Source organism: Triticum dicoccoides, chromosome 6B (assembly GCF_002162155.2).
Source record: "Triticum dicoccoides isolate Atlit2015 ecotype Zavitan chromosome 6B, WEW_v2.0, whole genome shotgun sequence".
In the NCBI taxonomy this organism is placed as follows: Eukaryota; Viridiplantae; Streptophyta; class Magnoliopsida; order Poales; family Poaceae; genus Triticum; species Triticum dicoccoides.
Genome location: NC_041391.1, coordinates 479898751 through 479923539, shown reverse-complemented (window position 1 = coordinate 479923539; position 24789 = coordinate 479898751). Strand labels below are relative to the sequence as shown.

At 44.5% G+C, this 24789-nt stretch overlaps 1 protein-coding gene across 1 annotated transcript; it reads left to right on the top strand.

Annotated features, from left to right (window-relative positions):
- The first annotated feature begins 1350 nt into the window (after nt 1-1350).
- Nucleotides 1351-7026, top strand: LOC119323793 (aldehyde dehydrogenase family 3 member F1-like). Its single transcript, XM_037597504.1, has 9 exons — nt 1351-1754; nt 1824-1892; nt 1971-2067; nt 5154-5360; nt 5496-5620; nt 5708-5812; nt 5902-6062; nt 6215-6305; nt 6385-7026. The coding sequence occupies exons 1-9, from the start codon at nt 1542-1544 to the stop codon at nt 6772-6774; spliced, it is 1458 nt and encodes a 485-aa protein (XP_037453401.1). The 5' UTR covers nt 1351-1541; the 3' UTR covers nt 6775-7026.
- Nucleotides 7027-24789: the final 17763 nt, after the last annotated feature.

Below are 24789 nucleotides of genomic sequence, written 5' to 3'. Positions count from 1 at the left end.
TAGGGGGGGGGGGGGGCTTCTGGCAGCACGTGCATAATTCCTTTCACGCGCGAAAATACATTGCGCCCTACGACATGCACATCATCCAACAACGCAATGTGAGATCGTTATCGTATTGTATTGATGATGGTACGCCATCTAGACTTCCGTCACCAAGTTTTGTGACGCGGTTGCGAACCAACCTGTGATTGGATGGTTAGAGAGACAGTTGTATCCCCAGCCCACCAGGGTTCAAGTCCTGGTGCTCGCATTATTCCTGGATTTATTTCAGGATTTCCGGCGATGCGCTTTCAGTGGGAGGAGACGTTCCCGTCGATGATGAGGCGCCTACGGTGACTTCGTAAGTTTCAAGATGACATGCCGGCTCAGTCTCTCGGAGGTGCTCATAGGGGTAGCATGTGCGGGCGTGCGTTTATAGGTGTGAGTGTATGCGCGTATGTATGAGCATTTGTGTCTCTACAGATGTTCAAAAAAAGTTTTGTGACACGATTGGTCGGCTGGAGGCAAGGTGGTCATAGCAAGCGGCAAAGGAGGAGATCGTAAGTTTTGCTTTTTCTTGCTTAACTTGTTGATTGAATCATTCACTCAACGTTGACCTACATATTATGTAGTCCGCACGTGATGTCATGATGTACCACGGGACAGAGGGACGGTCATTTACACACACTGTTGGATGAAGCTGAATGGGCAGTATGTATGTGATGACATGATCCGTTCATGAAAAACTTGTTGAACTTCGACTATTGTTGTACTAGACTTATTTGCATGCTATATATAAATGATTTGTGTTCTTTTCTATCTAGACTTTGATGAAATCCGCTGTGTTTGCACGAATTTTGTCCACTTAGTTGAAACACTACTTGAAATGTAAGCGGAGATATGCAGCTAGCGTTGGATGGCCGCCTTCAGCATCAATGTCCGCGGACTTGTCCCCTCTTCGCGAACGGATGCTGAAGCAAATTTACAGGTCAGTGTTGGAAATGCCCTTAATGACAAAAGCAGTAGGCCCCTTTTTTTTTGGCGTGCTCTCGTCAAAAGCCATCCATTGCCGAGTTTTTGAGGTTGTCTGAATGTTATACTCGACACGTATCATCTTTGTCCAGTGCCCGCCGAAAAGAAAACGGGAAATGTGTCGGCACTCGGAAAGACGGATTTTCAAGCAAATTTGTGGAGACAAGAGGTGATTTGGTCACTTTTCAACAACCATCTTTCGTACGTTGCTGAACCAATAAATCTCCTCACCGGTCAAAATGTTATCAAGGGCGACTACGATTTCAGTCCTTCTACTGTACAACTCAGTATTTAAAAGGCCCCAACTCCTCTAGTTAATGCGGATTTGGGTTCCCGCAAAAGAAATTGTGGATTTGGGTAATCACGGTCAATAAACTGCCTTGTTCACTCCACATGAACCACGACACACAACCAGTCTGTCTGCCACGCTCCGGCTGGTTGCCTATTTAACACACGTTGGGTCGCCCGCATGCTCAAGCCAAGCTAAGCAGGTGCCCGCCCCTTCCACCCATCCATCCATCCATCCATCCATGGGAACCATGGAGGAGAAGCCGGCCCTTGGCTTGGGGAGCCTCGTGAGCAGCCTGCGAGTGGTGTACAAGAGCGGCAGGACCAGGGAGCTGTCCTGGAGGCGGTCGCAGCTCAAGGGGCTCATCAGGCTCCTGACGGAGAAGGAGGAGGAGATCTTCGACGCGCTCCACGACGACCTCGGCAAGCACCGGACTGAATCCTTCAGAGACGAGGTACGCACCTATAGATGTTTGTGCTTCTTTTGGCCAAGTTCTTACCTGATCCGTGCTGCTGGTATTTAGGTCGGTGTTGTCGTCAAGTCCATCAAGCACACGCTGCAAAACCTCGAGAAATGGGCGGCTCCTGAGAAGGCAAGCCCTCGCCATAGCTTAGAAGCTCTTTGGACCGCTGCTTTGGCTAGGCATGACTTGTTATTTTCGTCGGTGTAGGCTCCTACACCGTTGGTTTCCTTTCCGGCGACGGCGTTAGTGCTGCCGGAGCCGCTCGGGGTCGTGCTGATTTTCTCCTGCTGGAATGTTCCATTAGGTGACCCTCTTTGCTCCACACTCCTTTCAGTTTCATTATACGTGTTCTGTCAGTTCTTTATTATCTTTGCAATGAATAAACGAATTCTATCATCGATTATTTATTGAGCGGCAATTCTCATGTCTATATTAATTGATTAATGACTTGACTGAGACCGCCAGTGCCCACTGGAAATCAGTAGTATCAAGAATTCAAGATACTTCAGAAAGGGACGCCGATCTTATGTATATCCACTAACTGCGTGATTTAGTTACTAGAACGACAATTAAAAAAGATATTAGAACGTTCATATGAATAGACGTTATGGAACATCTATTCGGGAAAAATATATGTTAGACACATTGATATAAAAGAAGAAGAAGACAATACCAGCATAGCACCAATTACCTGACAAGTTTTAGAAAACGACGATTACGAGGTGTTCTTTTGGCTCGCTGTACGCTCACATGGTTTACTGGCAAAGTACCTCACATGCTCGTACGACCAAAGACCAGATGTACTGTACGAGGTCTGAGTTTAAACAACCTTTCCGATGGCTACACGCTAGGTGCAGTCTTATGCACTTGCGATTGTCACAAGTGCCTTCCGTTTCCTCGATACATTTGGTTGGCTGGTCACTTGAATGACAGAATGATATGGGTAAGGAAGTTTCAGTGTCCCTCCTAATTTCCTCCTTTCTCTAATTGCATTTTTTCGTCAAAATATACGGCCAAACACCACTAATAGTAAAAGTTATTGGACAAAGGACAACTTATTAATTCCGAGGCTACTCATAGTGGGAAGTATCACATAGTAGTATCATGCATACTATCTTCATGGTACTCCCTCCGTCCGGAATTATTTGTCATCAAAATGAATGAAAATGGATGTATCTAGAACTAAAATACATATAGATACATCAATTTCAATGACAAGTATTTCCTAACGGAGGGAGTACATAATATCATAGAGTAGTATTATAGATGATCTTATTTATGATCATGCATGGCACAAAGTAGTATATTATTTATTATGTTACGTATCTACTTATGATACTCTAACGTTCTCTCTTCTTCAATTCCCTACCACATCAGTATGTTTTCTATTCCCGAGTGCATGATACCGGCTAAGATACCCCTACTATGGCCAGCCTGATACCAATTACATTTGACTTTTTTTAACCGCCTTGAAGTTCTTTTTAACATGGTACAGCCGCGGATGCTCACAACCACGAGCATACAATCATCCCTACAAACGCACGCACGTACACCCTACCCTGTCAGCACCTCTAACATACTGAGCCGACACAACATCTTGAGATTGGCGAAGTCACTATAGGCGCCTCATAGTCGATGGGAGCGTCTTCTCCCACTAAACGAACATCGCCGGAAAGCCTGAAATGAATCCAAGAAAATACAAGCACCAGTGCCTAGTTTAGGACTTAAACGTTATAGGGCTGGGGATACCACTGTCCTCCTAAGCATCCAACCACGGATTGATTCGCCAATTACATCCGACTTGAATAACGATACAATATGAAAACCTACTCAAGACATTGAGGATACACCAAAATCTAATTCTCAAAAGAGAAAAATATCCAGATCCGCTAGAAGATAATTAAAACAATAGACCCCCTAGGCTTTCTATTGACAATTGTTTTGTTGACCAAATGGTGCCATCCACATGCCGTTTTACCGTAGTCATGAAATCACAAGAAATGAGGTCAAGCTTCGCGGAGTACATTTGAGCTGAAGTTGCATGTTTTTTTCTTTGGACAAAGAAGGATTTCACGGATAAGTCATGCAATCATGATTTTTGTATAAAGAACACTTTTATTAACTCAAAATGCAGCACCAAACGGATAGAAGCATATTGAGCGACATTCCACCTCTTCAAAGGGAGGATGCACACAGTCAACATGAACAATTATAATAAAAATAAATAAATAAATAGAACATAATGGCGGCAAAAGAGTCCTACGAGGCTGACACTATGCTTATTTCAAAGGAGAAAATGGACCGATCTGAAGATTATGCTGCCAATCATGTTGAATAAAAATCACTCTGGCCATCCACTCCAACCGCATACACACTATACTGAACAACGGTCAATACTCTGTTCGGCGCAGCGTGTATCACATATGAAGTCGGTCCATAGGAGAAAAAATGACATGCAAAGGAGAAGGATTGAACTGACTAGTCATGAAAATACTAAGTGCGTGTGAGCAGCAACAACCAAGCGTGTTCACTGTCAAGAATCCTTGAGTGACATTTAACAGTGTGCATAGGAGGTGCACATGCGTGTGCCGCCTACCTACAAAAAATGTCGTACCACCCAAGAGGAGAGAACGAACAGGCGGTTCTATCTGCCCGAAAGATCTAAATAGTTGAGTGAAAGAAAATTTGATAATAACTTGATCATCAACCGGACAATCATATCCTACCGAATACTTAGAGCTTCTACAACTTAACCCTTCAAACTCCCCTTATTGTCCGCGTGGACAGGTCGGACAGGTCCGACCGGAGAGGGAAGAAAAATGTCGTCCAATCGGACTCTTTAAATCGTCCTAGGATGTCCATGAATTTTCAAACTCAGCCCTTATGTGAAAGGGATATGAAGATGTTCGGACAAGTCCGAGTAATCCGTCACGTCGGCCCACCCTAGACTATTTTATATTTTTTCTTTGTTTTTTCTCTGTCTCTCTCCATCCCATTAATCGTATGTATTTGACTGGGTAATTTAGAGGACATGACTGTGTGCATGAACAAATGTGATTTCAAAGCTGACACGCACGGACACTGTTTATACACGTTCACGGACGTATGAGAGGCCAAATTAGCCCACTCCAGCTATAGGTGCTGTTTACGGTTTACTTCACATTCGTATTTTGTCATAACTTTTCTATTAAGATATGACAAGCTACCACACTTGTGGCAAAAATTGGCAATATGCGACTACATGCCATTTCGCAAAAAAAAAAAATTTACATGCCAAACATGATTTTTGGTTCTGCTCTGCGGATAAACGCCAAGCATGATTTAAACCTGTTTAACTGTTGTAGTTTGCATAATCAAAATGTCCACCATCTCCGTTTGTGCTGCATGCAGCCTTAGCTCTGGAGCCGCTCTCCGGCGCCTTAGCGGCTGGCAACGCCGTGGTTGTGAAACCCTCGGAGCTGGCGCCGTCCACCGCGGCATTTCTCGCTGCCAACATACCGAGATACCTGGACGCCGAGGCTGTGAAGGTCGTCCTGGGTGCAGCGGAAGTTGGACAAGAGCTAATGGAGCACCGATGGGATAAGGTCCTCTTCACCGGTAGGTACTCCAAGCCTGCAAGTTCATCTCTGAATCCTAATTTCTGAAGAAAAGCAACTGACAAACATGGCTCGACGGTTTTTGCATTGCACGTATTCGAATTCTGACCATCATTGTTTTGTTATTGGCGTTTAGGGGGTGCCCGTGTAGGTCGCATTATCATGACAAAAGCTGCAAAGCACCTGACCCCAGTGGCGCTTGAGCTTGGCTCGAAATGCCCGTGCATTGTAGATTGGCTGGACAGCAAAAGAGACAGTCAGGTAAACCACCTGGCCTTCGCTTGTTTTCAGTTTTGCCAAGGTCGGATAAAATACTTCCCCTTACCATATGCATCTCAACATGTGCAGATTGCTGTAAATCGCATAATAGGCGCGAAATGGTCCACTTGCGCCGGTCAAGCTTGCATAGCCATCGATTACATACTTGTGGAGGAACAGTTTGCGCCGATTCTGGTCTGGTTCCTGCTGAATTGTTCTTGTGTCATGAGACCAAATTACCTGCTGTTTTACGTTCTGACAATACAGTTATTCTCTGAATTAAGATTGAGCTGCTGAAATCAACAGTCGAGAGACTCATCACGAAACCAGAGGACATGGCGCGCATTCTGAACGAGAGACAGTTCAATAGGTTAAGTGGCCTCCTGGAGGATCACAAGGTGAGCCGTTCCATTGTACATGGTGGAAACGTGGACCCAAAGACCTTGTAAGTTCCTCAACAGCACCTATGTAGCCTCAGTGCTAGCTTCTTATTATTGGCCCTCCCTGTACGCTGCTGCAGACCTGCAGTACTCGGTGTCTCTTTTCTTTTTGTGTGTCTCTGTCTGTCTGTCTCATGCCATGATTCCAATGGCGCAGGAGCATCGAGCCCACCATCCTGCTGAATCCACCGCTCGACTCTGATGTCATGACAGAGGAGATTTTTGGCCCGCTCCTCCCGATCATCACGGTACATCAATCAGCGACGACACTGGCGGCCTTTCACTGAAACCGACAGTCGAACAAACATGTGATGCCTCTGCTTGCAGGTGAAGAAGATCGAGGACAGCATCGAGTTCGTGAGCTCCAGGCCCAAACCGCTCGCGATCTACGCATTCAGCACGAGCGAGCCGCTGAAGCAGCGGATCGTCAAGGAAACGTCGTCCGGGAGCGTCACCTTCAACGACGCGATCGTGCAGTACGGGCTGGAGAGCATCCCGTTCGGCGGCGTCGGGCAGAGCGGGTTCGGGCAGTACCACGGCAAGTACTCCTTCGAGATGTTCAGCCACAAGAAGGCGGTGTTCAGGCGAAGCTTCCTGGTCGAGTTCATGTTCAGGTACCCGCCGTGGAACGACGACAGCAAGCTCGGGATGCTGCGGCACGTCTTCCGCTATGACTACGTGTCGCTATTCCTCGCGCTGCTCGGCCTGAGGAGGTGAACGGGGCGGAAGGAGGAAGACACTGCCGGCGAAGCTGGAGAATCTGCAGTCGCCGCTGCGTGTAGCCAATCATGCTCGATGGCTATCCCGTGGTTTACACGGGTTGATGAATGTGTGTTGTACTTAAAGCATCTGAACGACCGCGTCCCCTTCTAAAAAATGTGTGAACCATCATGCGACCCTATCAGTATATTGCACCGACAGTTTCATGGTCTAATATATTTCAGTTGAGTAAATTATACATTGAACTGATGTAATAACTTGACTTGGGGTGTGCAAATAGAGTGCTAACCGCGTTTGGATATGAAATCAACGCTGACTTGGCCGCCAGCATGGCGTGGGGCCATCTGTCAGCGACTAGAAGTGTGTGGCCTGTTTTTTTTTTTTTTTTGCAAAAAGAACCTCGACATTTTTTATTTCTCACAAAAGAAGACCCTGCCCACACGGTAGATGGTATTTTGTTTTGTTTGATGTATGACATGGAGTCTTGACCTGAAAATTAAAAGGGAAAATGTTTGACCCCTGCACTCCAACATGCGACCTTTTTTTTTTTTGAGAATTCAGCGCGCGGCCTATTTTAGGATGCACGCACTTATAGCCACTGCACCAATTACATTCGGATGTCTAACAAGGATAACTGCCGTTAATGTAGCATAAGGATGATACATGTGGGGCTTAGATTGGCTGCATATAGTGCAGCCCATTTTGCACGCGCTAGTTCTTTTTGAAATATTTGTGAAATGTAAGTGATTAAAATAATGTTCAAATCTTTATTTTTTATAAACATTATACATACAAAAGATGATTAGTAGATAAAAACATTTAAACATACACACATGTATTATATAAAATTGTTTTTTAAATACGGACATTTAAAATGTTTAATTAATAGAAAAATAAACATGTGCTGCTTATATTTGAATATTCAAATTGATGAATACAAAAATTTATTTGAAGTTGTGAAGACTGAATGATGTAGCAGCCAGGATCGACTGTGACATGGGCAATGGTCCCACGTTCTAGACGTGGAGGCCTCCTTTTTTTATTGTTATTAATTTTCAGTATGTACACACAGGGCCCACTTGCCATAGAATCGAAAAAAATGAAACGCCGTCTTCCAACGTTGGCATGGCTTTGGGAAAAAATAATTCAAGGGAGTTTTCGCAAAAAAAAACTGGCACGCACCCTCCTGTCTGCCTTCGAGTCATTGACGGCGGAATCCATGCCATGTGTTGGGTAACGTTGCATGGAAAACAAAAAAATTCTACGCACACGCAAGATCTATCCATGGAGATGCATAGCTACGAGAGGGGGAGAGCATCTACATACCCTTGATGACCGCTAAGCGGAAGCATATAAAACGCGGTTGATATAGTCGTACTCTTCATGATCCCATCAAGATCCAACCGATCTAGTGGCGAACTGACGGCACCTCCGAGTTTTAGCACACGTGCAGCTCGATGACGTCTCCTCCTTCTTGATCCAGCAAGCGGGGGAGGAGAAGTAGATGGGATCACAATCAACACGACGGTCTGATGGTGATGGTGGTGGTGGAGCACCGACAATGCTTTGCTAAGCGTCACCAGGACGAGACGGTGAAACTACGGAGTAAGGGGAGAGAGAGGGGCGCCAAAGGCTTGGTCTATCCTCTTGGGCGCCCCCTCCCCTCTATATATAGGTGGAGGGGCATGGGGAACAGCCCCTCCAAACCCTAGGGCGCAGCCAAGGGGGGAGGAGGTGGAATCCTAGTCCTCCTCCTTCCCTTCCATACAAAACTAGACTTTCCATCTTTTCCAACTGCATGGGCCTTTGAGGGACTCGTGTGCTCCTGGCCTAATAAGGCCAGTGCACCTCCCCTCAGCCCATGCCGACCCTTGGGACATCGTGGAACCCTTGGTGGACTTCCGGACTTCTATAGAAGTTTTTGGAACCTTCTGGAAGCTTCCCAGTACAATATCGAAAAAACTGAAACTTTTTCCGGAACCCTAAAAACAACTTTCCATGTATAAATATTTACCTCCCGACCATTTCGAGACTCCTCGTGACATCCAGGATCTCATCCAGGACTCCAAACAACATTCAATTACCAATCATCAAATATCTCAATACTACACTATCGTCAACAAACGTTAAGCGTGCGACCCTGCGGGTTCGGGAATCATGTAGTCATGACCGAGACACCTCTCCGGTAAATAACCAATAGTGAGACCTGGATGTCCATATTGGTTCCTACATATTCCACGAAGATCTTTTATCGGTTGAACCACGATATCAAGGATCCGGTTAATCCCGTATGCAGTTCCCTTTGTTCGTCAGTATGTTACTTGCCCAAGATTCTATCGTCAGTATCTCATACCTAGTTCAATCTCATTACCGGTGTAAGTGCATCTAGTGCCACCCCTAGTTGGTTTTGGAGTATTGACGACAAACTTGGTTGAGGGACTAATGTGTTTGTGAGAATTGCAGGATAACACAGGTAGTAGTCCCATATTGATTCGGTTTACCTACCAGAGATGACCCCTAAAAATGTGTGAAGACATTGAAGACAATGGTGGTCTGTGAAGACATTCACATTGAAGTCTATGATAAGAGAAGACATCGCGTGAAGACTATGGAGCGCGAAGACATAGTTGTTTCGTTGTTTCCTTTTCTTCTTTGTTGAGTCATAGGAACCACCGTACTATTAAGTGGGGTCCAAGTGAACAAAGTCAGAGTGACTGATGTGATGCTCAACCAAATCCTATGTCTTCGAGCGAAGACAATGAGAGCAAATCTTATCCAGAGCTGGATGAGTCAGCTTTACTTGTAGCCCAAGTCAAGCTGCCGCGTGTGTTCAAAATCTGACCGTTAGACACGTGTCAGTTCCTTAGTGACCCAGGGTCATTTTGGACAAATCAGGTCGGGTTGCCTCCTGGCTATAAATAGCCCACCCCCTACACCATAAATTGGTGGCTTCTCAGAGCTAGTGCACGGCTTTTGTCGTTTGAGAGCAACCCACATCCGAACCCTTTGAGAGAGAATCCTTGCGAGGACAAAGCCCAAAACATCAAGAGCCAAAGAGTGTTAGGCGTCACTGAAGTCTTTCTGTCCGCGTGATCTGAAGACTTATTACACTTGAGGACTGTGAATCCTCCAGCCGGTTAGGCATCGCGTTCTGAGCATCCAAGAGTCATTGTGGATTGCCAGTGAATGAAGTCTGTGAAGGTTTGGAAGTCTCCCTTGAAGACTTACCAGAGTGATTGGGCGAGGACTAAGTGTTCTTAGCTCAAGGGGAATAAGGTGAAGACGCGGTCTTCTGAGTTGAATCTCAGCCTCCCTAACCAGACGTACAGTTGTCACAGCAACTAGAACTGGTCGAACAAATCCCTTGTCCTCTTCGAGCAATTGGTTCTATCCTACCTCTCTTGCCTTACTTACAGTTTGTCTTCGTGAAGTCTTTGCTACTTTCCTTATCTATTTGACTTCACTGTGTGAAGACTGTTGTCTGTTTGGCTTCATACTATCTTCCATCCTGATCCAATCTACATAGTTGCTTATAGTCTTCGTGCTTTCACTTCATTGCTTACTTGACTATGGCTTGTCTAGTGAAGTCTACCTTCCGCTGCATATCAATAGGTTCATTTCTATCGTTTGTCTTCGAATCACCCATGTTTTGAAGACTTTCATAAAATCGCCTATTCACCCCCCCTCTAGTCGAATACTAGCACTTTCAACCGACAAGTCTCTTTACTCATTCTGTAATACAAGATCCCATGATTAACTCCTTAGTCACATTACTTGCAAGCTTCTTGTCATGGTGTATTACCGAGAGAGCCCAGAGATACCTCTCCGTCAAATGGAGTGACAAATCCCAGTCTCGATCCATGCCAAACCAACATACACCATCGGAGATACCGGTAGAGCACCTTTATGATCACTGAGTTACGAAGTGACGTTTGATAGCACACAAAGTATTCCTCTGCTATCCGGTAGTTGCATGATCTCATGGTCGAGGGAACAAATACTTGACATGAAGAAACATATATCAAATAACTTAAATTATCTAATACTAAGCTTACGGTTGGGTCTAGTCCATCACATCATTCTCCTAATGATGTGATCCCGTTATCAAATGACAACTCATGTCTATGGTTAGGAAACCTTAACCATCTTTGATCAACAAGCTAGTCTAGTAGAGGCATACTAGGGACACGGTGTATATTATGTATTCACACATGTATTTAAGTTTCCGATCAATACAATTCTAGCATGAATAATAATCTTTTATCATGAACAGGAAATATGGTCATAACCATTTTATTATTGCATATAGGGCATATTTCCAACAGTCTCCCACTTGCACTAGAGTCAATAATCTAGTTCACATCACCATGTGATTAACACCCAGTGAGTTTTGGGGTTTGATCATGTTTTGGTTGTGAGAGATGTTTTAGTCAACGGGTCTACAACATTTAGATCCGTGTGTACTTTGCAAATATCTATGTCTTGTTGGGAAACGTAGCATGCAATTTCAAAAAAACTCCTATGCTCATGCAAGATCTATCTAGGAGATGCATAGCAACAAGAGGGGGAGAGTGTGTCCACGTACCATCATAGACCGAAAGCGGAAGCGTTTGCCAACGCGGTTGATGTAGTCGAACTTCTTCTCATTCCGACCGATCAAGTACCGAATGTACGACACCTCTGAGTACTACACACGTTTAGCTCGATGATGTCCCTCGAACTCTTGATCCAGCAGAGTGTCGAGGAAGCAGAAGAGTTCCGTCAGCACGACGGCGTGGTGACGGTGATGGTGAAGTTATCCGCGCAGGGCTTCGCCTAAGCACTACGTGAATATGACCGGAGGCATAAACTGTGGAGGGGGCGCCGCACACGGCTAACAAACATTGGTGTGTGTTCTAGGCGCCCCTCCCCACATATATAAAAGTGGGAGGGGGAGAGAGGCAGCCTAGGGCATGCCAAGTAGAGGAATCCTACTTGGGCTCCTAGTCCAATTCAGCCTCCCCCCTTTCCTTTTATCGGAAGGGGGAAAAGAGGGAAGAGGGAAGGAGGAAGGAAAGGGGGGGCCGAACCCCCTCCTCCTTCTCCTATTCGGCCTCCTACGGTAAGGAGGGGGCGCCACCCCTTGTGGGCTGGTGTGCTCCCCTCCTATGGCCCATATGGCCCATATCTTCCCCCGGGGGGTTCCGGTAACCCCCCGGTACTCTAATATGTACCCGATACATTCCGGAACACTTCTGGTGTCCGAATACTATCACCCTATATATCAATCTTTACCTCTCGACCATTTTGAGACTTCTCGTCATGTCCGTGATCTCATCCGGGACGACTTCGAACAACATTCGGTCACCAAATCACATAACTCATATAATACGAAATCATCATCGAACGTTAAGCGTCCGGACCCTACGGCTTCAAGAACTATGTAGACATGACTGAGACACCTCTCCAGTCAATAACCAATAGCGGAACCTGGATGCTCATATTGGCTCCCACATATTGTACGAAGATCTTTATCGGTCGAATCGTTATGACAACATACGTTATTCCCTTTGTCATCAGTATGTTACTTGCCCAAGATTTGATCGTCGGTATCTTCATACCAAGTTCAATCTCGTTACCGGCAAGTCTCTTTACTCGTTCCGTAATGCATCATCCTGCAACTAACTCATTAGTCACTTTTCTTGCAAGGCTTCTTATGATGTGCATTACCGAGAGGACCCAGAGATACCTCTCCAATACTCGGAGTGAAAAATCCTAATCTCGATCCATGCCAACCCAACAAACACCTTCGGAGATACCTGTAGAGCATCTTTATAATTACCCAATTACGTTGTGACGTTTGATAACACACAAGGTATTCCTCCGGTATCCGGGAGTTGCGTAATCTCATAGTCAAAGGAATTTGTATATGACATGAAGAAAGCAATAGCAATAAAACTGAATGATCATAATGCTAAGCTAACGAATGGGTCTTGTCCATCACATCATTCTCCTAATGATGTGACCCTGTTCATCAAATGAAAACACATGTCTACGGTTAGGAAACTTAACCATCTTTGATTAACGAGCTAGTCTAGTAGAGGCTTACTAGGGACACGGTGTTTTGTCTATGTATCCACACATGTATCAAGTTTCTGGTTAATACAATTCTAGCATGAATAATATACATTTATCATGATATTAGGAAATATAAAATAACAACTTTATTATTGCCTCTAGGGCATATTTCCTTCAGTCTCCCACTTGCACTAAAGTCAATAATCTAGTTCACATCGCCATGTGATTTAACACCAATAGTTCACATCTTTATGTGATTAACACCCATAGTTCACATCGCCATGTGACCAACACCCAAAGGGTTTAGTAGAGTCAATAATCTAGTTCACATCGCTATGTGATTAACACCCAAAGAGCTCTAAGGTGTGATCATGTTTTGCTTGTGAGAGAAGTTTAGTCAACGGGTCTGCCACATTCAGATCCGTGTGTATTTTGCAAATTTCTATGTCTACAATGCTTTGCATGGAGCTACTCTAGCTAATTGCCCCCACATTCAATATGTATCTAGATTGAGACTTAGAGTCATCTAGACTAGTGCCAAACTTGCATCGATGTAACTCTTTACGACAAACTCTTTATCACCTCCATAACTGAGAAACATATCCTTAGTCCTTTTTAGGTACTTCAGGATGTTCTTGACCGTTGTCCAGTGGTCCACCCCTAGATTACTTTGGTACCTCCCTGCTAAACTTATAGCAAGGCGCACATCAGGTCTGTTACACAACATAACATACATGATAGAACCTATGGCTGAGGCATAGGGAATGACTTCCATTTTCTCTCTATCTTCTGCAGTGGTCGGACATTGAGTCCGACTCAACTTAACACCTTGTAACACGGGCAAGAACCCTTTCTTTGACTGATTCATTTTGAACTTCTTCAAAACTTTATCAAGGTATGTGCTTTGTGAAAGTCCTATTAAGCGTCTTGATCCATCTCTATAGATGTTGATGCCTAATATATAAGCAGCTTCACCGAGGTCTTTCGTTGAAAAACTTTTATTCAAGTATCCTTTTATGCTAGCCAGAAATTCTATATCATTTCCAATCAACAATATGTCATCCACATATAATATTAGAAATGCTATAGAGCTCCCACTCACTTTCTTGTAAATACAGGCTTCTCCGAAAGTCTATATAAAACCATATGCTTTTATCACCTCATCAAAGCGTATATACCAACTCCAAGATGCTTGCACCAGTCCATAAATGGATCGCTGGAGCTTGCACACTTCGTTAGTCCCTTTAGGATCGACAAAACCTTCTGGTTGCATCATATACAACTCTTCTTTAAGAAAACTATTAAGGAATGCAGTTTTGACGTCCATTTGCCAGATTTCATAATCATAAAATGCAGCAATTGCTAACATGATTCAGACAGACTTATGCATCACTACAGATGAAAAAGTATCATCATAGTCAACTCCTTGAACTTGTCGAAAACCTTTTGCGACAAGTCTTGCTTTATAGACAGTAACATTACCATCAACATCAGTCTTCTACTTGAAGATCCATTTATTTTCTATGGGTCGCCGATCATCGAGCAAATCCACCGAAGTCCATACTTTGTTCTCATACATGGATCCTATCTCAGATTTCATGGCCTCAAGCCATTTATCAGAATCTAGTCTCATCATAGCTTCTTCATAGTTCGTAGGTTCATCATGGTCAAGTAACATGACTTCAAGAACAGGATTGTCGTACCACTCTGGTGCGGATCGTGCTCTGGTTGACCTACGAGGTTTAGTAATAACTTGATCCGAAGGTTCATGATCATCATCATTAGCTTCCTCTCTAGTTGGTGTAGGCATCACAGGAACGGATTTATCGAATGAGCTACTTTCCAAATTGAGAGAAGGAACAATTACCTCATCAAGTTCTACTTTCCTCCCACTCACTTCTTTCAAGAGAAACTCCTTCTCTAGAAAGGTTCCATTCTTGGCAACAAAGATCTTGCCTTCGGCTCTGTGGTAGAAGGTGTACCCAATTGTTTCCTTAGGGTATCCTATGAACACGCACTTCTCCGATTTGGGTTTGAGCTTATCAGGCCGAAGCCTTTTGACATTAGCATCGCATCCCCAAACTTTAAGAAACGAAAGCTTAGGTTTATTGCCAAACCACAGTTCATACGGTGTCGTCTCAATGGATTTTGACAGTGCCCTATATAACGTGAATGCAGCTATCTCTAATGCATAACCCCAAAATGATAGTGGTAAATCGGTAAGAGACATCATAGATCGCACCATATCTAATAAAGTAAAATTACAATGTTCAGGCACACCATTACGCTGTGGTGTTCTAGGTGGCGTGAGTTGTGAAACTATGCCACATTGTTTTAAATGAAGGCCAAACTCGTAACTCAAATATTCCTCTCCACGATCAGATCGAAGGAACTTTATTTTGTTTTTACGATGATTCTCAACTTCACTCTAAAATTCTTTGAACTTTTCAAATGATTTAGACTTATGTTTCATCAAGTAGATATATCCATATCTACTCAAATCATCTGTGAAGGTCAGAAAATAACGATACCCCCATACATCAGTATGTATTATTTCCAATAAGTTATTAGCTCGCTCCATTGTTCCGAAGAACGGAGTTTTAGTCATCTTGCCCATGAGGCATGGTTCACAGGTATCAAATTATTCATAATCAAGTGATTCCAAAAGCCCATGATCATGGAGTTTCTTCATGTGCTTTACACCAATATGACCTAAACGGCAGTGCCACAAATATGTTGCACTATCATTATCAACTTTACATCTTTTGGCTTCAATATTATGAATATGTGTATTACTATGATTGAGATTCAATAAACCATTTGCATTGAGTGCATGACCATAAAAGGTTTTATTCATTTAAACATAACAACAATTATTCCCTGACTTAAATGAATAACCGTATTGCGATAAATATAATCAAATCATATTCATGCTCAACGCAAACACCAAATAACATTTATTTAGGTTCAACACTAATCCCGAAGGTAGATGGAGTGTGCGATGATGATCATATCAACCTTGGAATCACTTCCAACACACATCGTCACCTCACCCTTAACTAGTCTATGTTTATTCCGCAACTCCTGTTTCGTGTTACTAAACTTAGCAACTGAACCGGTATCAAATACCAAGGGGCTACTATTAATACTAGTAAGGTACACATCAATAACATGTATATCAAATATACTTTTGTTCACTTTGCCATCCTTCTTATCCGCCAACAATTTGGGGCAGTTCCGCTTCCAGTGACCAGTCCCTATGCAGTAGAAGCACTCAAATTCAGGCTTAGGTCCAACTTTGGGCTTCTTCATGGGAGCGGTGATGACCCACAAGTATAGGGGTTCAATCATAGTCATTTCGATAAGTAAGAGTGTCAAACCCAACGAGGAGCAGAAGGAAATGACAAAGCGGTTTTCAGTAAGGTATTCTCTGCAAGCACTGAAATTATCGGTAACAGATAGTTTTGTGATAAGGTAATTCGTAACGGGTAACAAGTAACAAAAGTAAACAAGGTGCAGCAAGGTGGCCCAATCCTTTTTGTAGCAAAGGACAAGCCTGAACAAACTCTTATATAAAGCAAAGCGCTTCTGAGGACACATGGGAATTACTGTCAAGCTAGTTTTCATCATGCTCATATGATTCACGTTCGTTACTTTGATAATTTGATATGTGGGTGTACCAATGCTTCGGTACTGCCCTTCCTTGGACAAGCATCCCACTTACGATTAACCCCTCTCGCAAGCATCCGCAACTACGAAAGAAGAATTAAGGTAAACCTAACCATAGCATGAAACATATTGATCCAAATAATCCCCTTACTAAGCAACGCATAAACTAGTGTTTAAGCTTCTGTCACTCTAGCAACCCATCATCTACTTATTACTTCCCAATGCCTTCCCCTAGGCCCAAATCATGGTGAAGTGTCATGTAGTCGACGTTCACATAACACCACTAGAGGAAAGACAACATACATCTCATCAAAATATCGAACGAATACCAAATTCACATGATTACTTATAACAAGACTTCTCCCATGTCCTCAGGAACAAACGTAACTACTCACAAATCATATTCATGTTCATAATCAGAGGGGTATTGAATAGCATTAAGGATCTGAACATATGATCTTCCACCGAATAAACCAACTAGCATCAACTACAAGGAGTAATCAACACTACTAGCAACCCACATGTACCAATCTGAGGTTTTGAGACAAAGATCGGATACAAGAGATGAACTAGGGTTTGATAGGAGATGGTGTTGGTGAAGATTTTGATGGAGATTGACCCCCTCTTGGTAAGAGGATCAATGATGATGACGATGGCGACGATTTCCCCCTCCCGGAGGGATGTTTCCCCAGCAGAACAGCTTCGTCGGAGCCCTAGATTGGTTCCGCCTTGAGACGGCGGCGCTTCGTCCCGAAAGCTTTCTTATGATTTTTTCCAGGCCAAAAAAACCATATAGCAGAAGATGGGCATCGGGGGCCTACCAGGTGGCCCACGAGGCAGGGGGCGCGCCCAGGGGGTAGGGTGCGCCCTCCACCCTCGTGGCTGGTGTTGTTGGAAATATGCCCTAGAGGCAATAATAAAAGTATTATTATATTTCATTGTTCATGATAATTGTCTTTTATTCATGCTATAACTGTATTATCCGGAAATCGTAATACACGTGTGAATACTTACACCACACTATGTCCCTGGTAAGCCTCTAGTTGACCAGCTCGTTGTGATCAACAGATAGTCATGGTTTCCTGACTATGGACATTGGATGTCGTTGATAATGGGATCACATCATTAGGAGAATGATGTGATGGACAAGACCCAATCCTAAGCATAGCATAAAAGATCGTGTAGTTCATTTTGCTAGAGCTTTGCAAGTGTCAAGTATCTCTTCCTTCGACCATGAGATCGTGTAACTCCCGGATACCGTAAGAGTGCCTTGGGTGTATCAAACGTCACAACGTAACTGGGTGACTATAAAGGTGCATTACAGGTATCTCCGAAAGTAGCTGTTGGGTTGACACGGATCGAGACTGGGATTTGTCACTCCGTATGACGGAGAGGTATCTCTGGGCCCACTCGGTAATGCATCATCATATTGAGCTCAATGTGACCAAGGTGTTGGACACGGGATCATGCATTACGGTACGAGTAAAGTGACTTGCCGGTAACGAGACTGAACAAGGTATTGGGATACCGACGATCGAGTCTCGGGCAAGTAACGTACCGATTGACAAAGGGAATTGCATACTGGGTTTGATCGAATCCTCGACATAGTGGTTCATCTGATGACAACATCGAGGAGCATGTGGGAGCCATCATGGGTATCCAGATCCCGCTGATGGTTATTGACTGAGAGAGTCTTGGTCATGTCTGCATGTCTCCCGAACCCGTAGGGTGTACACACTTAAGGTTCGGTGACGCTAGGGTTATGAAGATATGTATATGCAGAAACCCGAATGTTGTTCGGAGTCCCGGATGAGATCCCGGACGTCACGAGGAGTTCCGGAATGGTCCGGAGGTAAAGAATTATATATAGGAAGTGCTATTTCGGGCATCGGGACAAGTTTCGGGGTTATCGGTATTGTACCGGGACCACCGGAAGGGTCCCGGGGGTCCACCGGGTGGGGCCACCTGTCCCGGGGGGCCACATGGGCTGTAGGGGGTGCGCCTTGGCCATCATGGGCCAAGAGCACCAGCCCCTATAGGCCCATGCGCCTAGGGTTTCCCCCTAGGAGGAGTCCTAGTGGTGGAAGGCACCCCTAGGTGCCTTGGGGGGGAGGGAAACCTCCCCTAGGCCGCCGCCCCCCTAGTAGATCTCATCTACTAGGGCCGGAGCCCCCCCCTTGGCACCCCTATATATAGTGGGGGAGAGGAGGGCCTCCATACACCAGCCCCTGGCGCCTCCACCTCCCCCCGTTACGTCTCTCCCTCGTAGTCTCGGCGAAGCCCTGCTGCTGTGACGCCCTGCATCCACCACCACGCCGTCGTGCTGCTGGATCTTCATCAACCTCTCCTTCCCCCTTGCTGGATCAAGAAGGAGGAGACGTCTCCCGTCCCGTACGTGTGTTGAACGCGGAGGTGCCGTCCGTTCGGCGCTGGTCATCGGTGATTTGGATCACGTCGAGTACGACTACATCATCACCTTGCAAGCTTCCGCACTCGATCTACAAGTGGTATGTATATGCAAACTCTCTCCCTAGACTCGTTGCTTAGATGAACTCATAGATGGATCTTGGTGAAACCGTAGGAAAAATTTTAATTTTCTGCAACGTTCCCCAACAGTGGCATCATGAGCTAGGTCTATGCGTAGTTCTCTTTGCACGAGTAGAACACAACTTTGTTGTGGGCGTGGATTTTGTCATCTTACTTGCCTCTACTAGTCTTTTCTTGCTCAACGGTATTGTGGGATGAAGCGGCCCGGACCAACCTTACACGTACACTTACGTGAGACCGGTTCCACCGATTGACATGCACATGTTGCATAAGGTGGCTGGCGGGTGTCTGTCTCTCCCACCTTAGTTGGAGCGGAATCGATGAACAGGGCCCTTATGAAGGGTAAATAGAAGTTGACAAAATCACGTTGTGGTGATTCGTAGGTAAGAAAACGTTCTTGCTAGAACCCAATTGCAGCCACGTAAAAGATGCAACAACAATTAGAGGACATCTAACTTGTTTTTGCAGCGATTGATCATGTGATGTGATATGGCCAGAAGTTGTGATGAATGATGAATTGTGATGTATGAGATCATGTTCTTTGTAATAGGATTCACGACTTGCATGTCGATGAGTATGACAACCGGCAGGAGCCATAGGAGTTGTCATTATTTTTTTGTATGACCTGCGTGTCATTGAATAACGTCATGTAAACTACTTTACTTTATTGCTAAACGTTAGTCATAGAAGTAGAAGTAGTCGTTGGCGTGACAACTTCATGAAGACACGATGATGGAGATCATGATGATGGAGATCATGGTGTCAAGCCGGTGACAAGATGATCATGGAGCCCCGAAGATGAAGATCAATGGAGCTATATGATATTGGCCATATCATGTCACAACTATATAATTGCATGTGATGTTTATTATGTATTATGCATCTTGTTTACTTAGGACGACGGTAGTAAATAAGATGATCCCTTATAAAATTTCAAGAAGTGTTCTCCCCTAACTGTGCACCGTTGCTATAGTTTGTCGTTTCTAAGCACCACGTGATGATCGGGTGTGATGGATTCTTACGTTCACATACAACGGGTGTAAGACAGTTTTACACAGCGAAAACACTTAGGGTTAACTTGACGAGCCTAGCATGTGCAGACATGGCCTCGGAACACGGAGACCGAAAGGTCGAACACGAGTCGTATGGAAGATACGATCAACATGAAAATGTTCACCGACGATGACTAGTCCGTCTCACGTGATGATCGGACACGGGCTAGTCGACTCGGATCGTGTAACACTTAGATGACTAAAGGGATGTCTAATCTAAGTGGGAGTTCATAATTTGATTAGAACTTTATTATCATGAACTTAGTCTAAAACCTTTGCAAATATGTCTTGTAGATCAATGGCCAACGCTAATGTCAACATGAACTTCAACGCGTTCCTAGAGAAAACCAAGCTGAAAGATGATGGCAGCAACTATACGGACTGGGTCCAGAACCTGAGGATCATCCTCATAGCTGCCAGGAAACAATACGTCCTAGAAGGACCGCTAGGTGACGCTCCCGTCCCAGAGAACCAAGACAGTATGAATGCTTGGCAGTCTCGCGCTGATGATTACTCCCTCGTTCAGTGCGGCATGCTTTACAGCTTAGAACCGGGGCTCCAAAAGCGTTTTGAGCATCACGGAGCATATGAGATGTTCGAAGAGCTGAAACTAGTTTTTCAAGCTCATGCCTGGGTCGAGAGATATGATGTCTCCGACAAGTTCTACAATTGTAAGATGGAGGAAAACAGTTCTGTCAGTGAGCACATCCTGAAGATGTCTGGGTTGCACAACCGTATGACCCAGCTGAACATTAACCTCCCAGATGAGGCGGTCATTGACAGAATCCTCCAGTCGCTCCCACCAAGCTACAAGAGCTTTGTGATGAACTACAACATGCAGGGAATGGAAAAGACCATTCCTGAATTGTTCTCAATGCTGAAGTCAGCAGAGGCTGAAATCAAGAAAGAACATCAAGTGTTGATGGTCAATAAGACCACTAAGTTCAAGAAGGGCAAGGGTAAGAAGAACTTCAAGAAGGACGGCAAAGATGTTGCCGCGCCTGGTAAGCCAGTTACCGGGAAGAAGTCGAAGAATGGACCCAAGCCTGAGACTGAGTGCTTTTATTGCAAGGGGAAGGGTCACTGGAAGCGGAACTGCCCCAAATACTTAGCGGATAAGAAGGCCGGCAACACCAAAGGTATATTTGATATACATGTGATTGATGTGTACCTTACCAGTACTCGTAGTAACTCCTGGGTATTTGATACCGGTGCCGTTGCTCATATTTGTAACTCACAGCAGGAGCTGCGGAATAAACGGAGACTGGCGAAGGACGAGGTGACGATGCGCGTCGGGAATGGTTCCAGAGTCGATGTGATCGCCGTCGGCACGCTGCCTCTACATTTACCTACGGGATTAGTTTTGAACCTTAATAATTGTTATTTAGTGCCAAGTTTGAGCATGAACATTGTATCTGGATCTCGTTTAATACGAGATGGATACTCATTTAAGTCTGAGAATAATAGTTGTTCGATTTATATGAGAGATATGTTTTATGGTCATGCTCCGATGGTCAATGGTTTATTCTTAATGAATCTCGAGTGTAATATTACACATGTTCATAGTGTAGATGCCAAAAGATTTAAAGTTGATAACGATAGTCCCACATACTTGTGGCACTGCCGCCTTGGTCACATTGGTGTCAAGCGCATGAAGAAGCTCCATGCCGATGGACTTTTAGAGTCTCTTGATTATGAATCGTTTGACACGTGCGAACCATGCCTCTTGGGCAAAATGACCAAGACTCCGTTCTCCGGAACAATGGAGCGAGCAACCAACTTGTTGGAAATCATACATACCGATGTGTGCGGTCCAATGAGCGTTGAGGCTCGCGGAGGATATCGTTATGTTCTCACTCTCACAGATGACTTGAGTAGATATGGGTATGTCTACTTAATGAAACACAAGTCTGAGACCTTTGAAAAGTTCAAGGAATTTCAGAATGAGGTGGAGAATCAACGTGACCGAAAGATAAAATTCTTACGATCAGATCGTGGAGGAGAATACTTAAGTCACGAATTTGGTACACACTTAAAGAAATGTGGAATCGTTTCACAGCTCACGCCGCCTGGAACACCTCAGCGAAACGGTGTGTCGGAACGTCGTAATCGCACTCTATTGGATATGGTGCGGTCTATGATGTCTCTTACCGATTTACCGCTATCATTTTGGGGATACGCTCTAGAGACAGCTACATTCACTTTAAATAGGGCACCGTCTAAATCCGTTGAGACGACACCGTATGAATTATGGTTTGGAAAGAAACCTAAGCTGTCGTTTCTAAAAGTTTGGGGATGCGAAGCTTATGTCAAGAAACTTCAACCTGAAAAGCTCGAACCCAAGTCGGAAAAATGCGTATTCATAGGATACCCTAAGGAAACTGTAGGGTATACCTTCTACTTAAGATCCGAAGGCAAGATCTTTGTTGCCAAGAACGGATGCTTTCTGGAAAAAGAGTTTCTCTCGAAAGAAGTAAGTGGGAGGAAAGTAGAACTCGATGAAGTACTACCTCTTGAGCGGGATAGTGACGCAGCACAGGAAACCGTTCCTGTGATGCCCACACCAACTGAAGAGGAAAACCATGATAATGATCAAGGTACTTCAGATCAAGTTACTGCTGAACTTCGTAGGTCCACAAGGACACGTTCCGCACCTACGGCAACCCTGTCCTGGAAATCATGTTGTTAGACAACAATGAACCTTCGAACTATGAAGAAGCAATGGCGGGCCCGGATTCCAACAAATGGCTTGAAGCCATGAAATCCGAGATAGAATCCATGTATGAAAACAAAGTATGGACTTTGACAGACTTGCCCGATGATCGGCGAGCGATAGAAAACAAATGGATCTTTAAGAAGAAGACAGACGCGGATGGTAATGTTACCATCTATAAAGCTCGACTTGTCGCTAAGGGTTATCGACAGGTTCAAGGGATTGACTACGACGAGACATTCTCTCCCGTAGCGAAGCTAAAGTCCGTCCGAATCATGTTAGCAATTGCCGCATACTATGATTATGAGATATGGCAGATGGACGTCAAAACAACATTCCTTAACGGGCATCTTAAGGAAGAACTGTATATGATGCAGCCGGAAGGTTTTGTCGATCCTCTGAACGCTAACAAAGTATGCAAGCTCCAGCGATCCATTTATGGACTGGTGCAAGCATCTCGGAGTTGGAACATTCGCTTTGATGAGATGATCAAAGCGTTTGGGTTTATGCAGACTTATGGAGAAGCCTGCGTTTACAAGAAAGTGAGTGGGAGCTCTGTAGCATTTCTCATATTATATGTAGATGACATACTCCTGATGGGAAATAATATAGAATTTCTGGACAGCATTAAGGCCTACTTGAATAAGTGTTTTTCAATGAAGGACCTTGGAGAAGCTGCTTATATATTAGGCATCAAGATCTATAGAGATAGATCGAGACGCCTCATAGGTCTTTCACAAAGCACATACCTTGATAAGATTTTGAAGAGATTCAGAATGGATCAGTCCAAGAAGGGGTTCTTGCCTGTATTACAAGGTATGAGACTGAGCTCAGCTCAGTCACCGACCACGGCAAAAGATAAAGAAGAGATGAGTGTCATCCCCTATGCTTCAGCCATAGGATCTATTATGTATGCCATGCTGTGCACCAGACCCGATGTAAACCTTGCCGTAAGTTTGGTAGCAAGATACCAAAGTAATCCCGGCAAGGAACACTGGACAGCGGTCAAGAATATCCTGAAGTACCTAAAAAGGACAAAGGACATGTTTCTCGTTTATGGAGGAGACGAAGAGCTCGTCGTAAAGGGTTACGTCGACGCTAGCTTTGACTCAGATCTGGATGACTCTAAGTCACAAACCGGATACGTGTATATGTTGAATGGTGGAGCAGTAAGCTGGTGCAGCTGCAAGCAGAGCGTCGTGGCGGGATCTACGTGTGAAGCGGAGTACATGGCAGCCTCGGAGGCAGCACATGAAGCGATTTGGGTGAAGGAGTTCATCACCGACCTAGGAGTCATACCCAATGCGTCGGGGCCGATCAAACTCTTCTGTGACAACACTGGAGCTATTGCCCTCGCAAAGGAGCCCAGGTTTCGCAAGAAGACCAGGCACATCAACCGTCGTTTCAACTCCATCCGTGAAAATGTTCAAGATGGAGACATCGAGATTTGCAAAGTGCACACGGATCTGAATGTCGCAGATCCGCTGACTAAACCTCTCTCGCGTGCAAAACATGATCAACACCAGAACTCTATGGGTGTTCGATTCATCACAATGTAACTAGATTAGTGACTCTAGTGCAAGTGGGAGACTGTTGGAAATATGCCCTAGAGGCAATAATAAAAGTATTATTATATTTCATTGTTCATGATAATTTTCTTTTATTCATGCTATAACTGTATTATCCGGAAATCGTAATACACGTGTGAATACTTAGACCACACTATGTCCCTGGTAAGCCTCTAGTTGACCAGCTCGTTGTGATCAACAGATAGTCATGGTTTCCTGACTATGGACATTGGATGTCGTTGATAACGGGATCACATCATTAGGAGAATGATGTGATGGACAAGACCCAATCCTAAGCATAGCATAAAAGATCGTGTAGTTCGTTTTGCTAGAGCTTTGCAAGTGTCAAGTATCTCTTCCTTCGACCATGAGATCGTGTAACTCCCGGATACCGTAAGAGTGCTTT

Bases quoted from the DNA above. Each gene is read 5' to 3' on its own strand.
- LOC119323793 (XM_037597504.1), top strand. From the start codon at position 1,542: ATGGGAACCATGGAGGAGAAGCCGGCCCTTGGCTTGGGGAGCCTCGTG. The intron at 1,893-1,970 runs GCAAGCCCTCGC...TCGTCGGTGTAG, and splicing joins AATGGGCGGCTCCTGAGAAG to GCTCCTACACCGTTGGTTTC. The intron at 6,063-6,214 runs GTAAGTTCCTCA...CCAATGGCGCAG, and splicing joins AACGTGGACCCAAAGACCTT to GAGCATCGAGCCCACCATCC.